This window comes from Sinocyclocheilus anshuiensis, unplaced genomic scaffold (assembly GCF_001515605.1).
Source record: "Sinocyclocheilus anshuiensis isolate Anshui unplaced genomic scaffold, SAMN03320099.WGS_v1.1 scaffold552, whole genome shotgun sequence".
NCBI classification, from domain to species: Eukaryota; Metazoa; Chordata; class Actinopteri; order Cypriniformes; family Cyprinidae; genus Sinocyclocheilus; species Sinocyclocheilus anshuiensis.
In genome coordinates, this window is record NW_015554362.1 from 2078550 (window position 1) to 2082481 (window position 3932).

The 3932-nt window shown below is 33.6% G+C and overlaps 1 protein-coding gene across 1 annotated transcript in view; it reads left to right on the forward strand.

Moving 5' to 3' along the window:
* ube2e2 (ubiquitin-conjugating enzyme E2E 2) overlaps positions 1-2433 on the forward strand; it is a 45654-nt gene extending 43221 nt beyond the window's left edge. Inside the window, exon 6 of the mRNA XM_016464389.1 lies at positions 1917-2433. Within this exon, the coding sequence (XP_016319875.1) occupies positions 1917-2014 (98 nt within the window). The 3' untranslated portion in view covers positions 2015-2433. The remainder of the gene's footprint in view (positions 1-1916) is intronic.
* Positions 2434-3932: the final 1499 nt, after the last annotated feature.

Genomic DNA, 3932 nt, shown 5'->3' on the forward strand with positions numbered 1-3932 from the left:
ATTTTTAAAATTTGAACTAGCACCTCATGACTACACCACATTATGTACGAGAAGCTGCAAAAGACACAGGCGCAAGTGGAATGTACAAAACATGGTGACGTTAATTTTGATGTAAATATAATGGGCGATATATTGCGTCACCAAAAATTATTGAGGTCATGTACATATATTGCGTGATAAGTCGATATATTGATTATTGCGACAGGCCTACCCTGGCTTGTGGTTAGCATGCATGCACTAATATATGGTGCACTAACATCACTACAAATTAAAGATGGCAAAAAGACCTCAATATCAATCCTGTCAGGGTCAGCCTTCCATTGAATTTCCTGTTCTTTCCCAGGTAACGTTTCGTACGAGGATCTACCACTGTAACATCAACAGTCAAGGTGTGATCTGTCTGGACATCCTGAAGGACAACTGGAGTCCTGCCCTCACCATCTCTAAGGTGCTGCTGTCCATCTGCTCTCTCCTCACAGACTGTAACCCAGGTAAGAAGCAAACGCTCTTCTGATCACGCAACACCAAGCCACATGATTTGAGGCATCATTCATGTCTGTAGCACAAACGGTGCGGGACTTGCAGTTTTACAGTTGTACTATAAAATACTGTTGTTGTTGTTATTATTAAACTTCATTATTATATTTTCCTTAAAGGTGCAATGTGTAATATTTACAACGATCTATTGACAGAAATTCAATATAATATACATAACTGTTTTCAGATGTGTATAAAGACCTTACTTAATTAACCGTTATGTTTTTATTACCTTAGATTGAGCAATTTCTAACTACATGCACCGCGGGTCCCCTTACATGGAAGTCGCCACCATGTTTCTACAGTAGCCCTAAATTCCTTAATTTACCTTTGTAAAGAAATCTCATTGCTCTCTGCTGTCTTTACCGACAACATCTTTACCTGTGTAGGCCACCGTAGCTTCTCTAAAGGGAGGGGTGAGCAGGGGACTGAGCCGTTGGTTGCAATTCGTAACCTCACCGCTAGATGCCGCTAAAATTTACACACTGCACCTTTAAATCTAAAATTTATTTTACAAAAAAATTTACAATATTTTATGTAATATTTCTTATTTTGATTATTATTATTATTTGTTGTTGTTGTTATTGTTAATATTATTAAACTTTATGATATTTTTCTTAAATATAAAATTATTTTACAGAAAAATATTACAACATTTTGTAATATTTCTTATTTTGTTTAATACTACTGTTACTACTACATAACATACTACTACATAAAATATTAAAACATAAGAACTATTACATAACACAAATATTGCAATTTCACTGTAAAATGAAAAAAGAATATTTAAAAATATATAATAACAATAATATATTAATGAAATTATGTAATAATATAATAATCATTGTTATTATTATTATTATTATTACTACTACTAAATAAAAATGTAAATAATAATCCTAATAACAAAATAAAAATATTAATATTTGAAGAATTAATACTACTATTAAAATGAGGAATTACTACTACTACTCCAACTACTGCTAATAATAATAAGATAAGTGTATAATAATAATGTTGTTGTTATATTATTAAATAAAACACTTATATAATATTAATTATTTAATTTATTTAATTTAATATATTTCTTAAATATTCCATTTTATTTTACAATAAAATATTTTGTGTTGTGTAATAATTCTTGTTTTGTTTAGTAATACTACTACTACTAATAATAATAATAATAATTATTATTATTATTATAGGAGTTTTTTTAGAAACTGAAAAAGACATTTTCCTCCAGTTGTACAGTCCTAGTTAGGTCTTTGTTCAAATCATTAACCCTAAGTATGAGCAGTAGTTTAGCCCCTAAGCAGCAGATGAAATGTGTTTTGAATTCGGTCGATTAACGTGCTGATGACGGCTCGTGTCCGCAGCGGATCCTCTGGTCGGGAGCATCGCCACACAGTACTTGACCAACAGAACGGAACATGACAGAATAGCTAAACAGTGGACGAAGAGATACGCCACATAAAGCGGGCCGTACAGTATCGACACAAACACACACTATATCCCCCCCTCAGCCCTGCTGTGCCTCTACCTCTCCCCGTCTGCTGAAAGCACACTCACCAAGTGCAACAATAGATCTGGCCCCTCTTCCTTCCAACTTCCTCTAGACCTTTCTGTGAAGAAACTGTCCTTTGTTCCTTGTTGACTTGAAAGCTTCTTTTTATACAAAGAGTAGATTGGGACTTTATTTTCCAATTATCTGAATGTTTGAATTACCTTAGGAGAAAAGGAATACTATTGTTATTATCATTATTATTATTGTTGTCCTTCAACTTAATGTATGTATATCCTTTCTTTTTAAGTGGCATCAGGAACAACTACAGCTTATGAACTACTTTGTTTTTCTCATCACTGTATAGTGCATTTCTTTGTTTTCTCCTCTCTCTCCTCAGTCGGTAAGATTTCCATGCATGTAACCGGATGACGAATCGCATCCTTTCAACTCCAAACTCGGCCCTCTTGTTTTGTTTGTATGTATTTTTTAAACTTAAAGTCATGGCGGCCACTCGACGATAGGCTTGCTTGTGAGTTAAAAAAAAGGAAAAAAAAAAAAACGATGTGTACATATTGCTACATGCCACCTCTGGCCAGAATGGACTGTTGTGCACTTGCTTCATGAAAAACACCATAAATAAACACTGTGGCTGAATTGTCATTTCTTGTATGTAATGTCATATGTTCAGTGCATGTGTATTTCTCTCTAGTGTTACGCATGACTTCCTGTGCTTGTCACATGCGCTTTAAACATCAATCACACTAAACTGCAGTATTTTTATTCTTTAATAAAAATTCATTCCTAACTAGTTACAGAAGGACATGTTTGCCTGAACTAGTGCCTGGATTATTGTCACTGGCTGATGACTGTGTACTGATTGGAAATGTCAAAATTTGACAACCTTGTCAACAGATGCATAAGAAGTCATGCACAAAAATTTTAAACTGTAAATATTGGGTATTATAACTTTTATTTAAGGTCAGTCAATTCTACTGTTCTTAGTATTAGCTGTTATTAATTTGTATTTTACTTCATATATGCGGCATTATCTGTCCTGCTGTCTTGATATCCCTATTAGCATCAGCCAAAACCCATATTGGTTGACAACTGATTTTTTTTTATTTTTATTATTATTAGCAGATTTTGTTTGAATTTTATGCTACACACAGGTTTACCTTCATATGTTGCAAATGCAGGGATTAAAAAAAGAGCTAGCATTTTACCTTACATTTCAACTTTAACTTGTTTTATCTAATAAATGTGTCATGCAAGAGTTCTGGTTATATATTGCAAATATATAGGCAGATTATATATTGCAAGTTAAATATTGCATATATATTGGCAGACGTATCAGATCCAGTTCTGCAACCACTAAGCAACAGCACCCCCCCACATTTTCTACTATTTGCACCAGTTCAGATCATGTTTTATTTATTTTTATGCGGATCTATGTAGATTTTTGATTAGCTGGGAATTATTGTCACCTGTTTTGCTAAGTTTGAAAATTTGTGTGTAAAATATTATTGGACATTCGCAAAGCAGAGAAAAGACCTGGACCTTAATTTTCTTATTAACATGCACAAGTTTCCCCTGTTATTATTAGGGGACAAGCACCGAAGGTGCGTAGTCACCTATTGAAATTGTTGGCGTTATTATTATTCTTCCTCTTCTTACATCTGAGGCTGTATCTCTGCGAAACTTTGACACATTTGCACCAAACCTTTTATGTGCCATTGCCACCTCACACTGACCATGCCACATCAATTTGGTAACAGCGCCACCTATTGGTCAAGAGTAATAAACCAGTCATTAACCATCAATAATTACATTCATAAAAATGCTAATAATTTTTGATTGCATTAGCCTATTGCAATGAAACTGATATCGA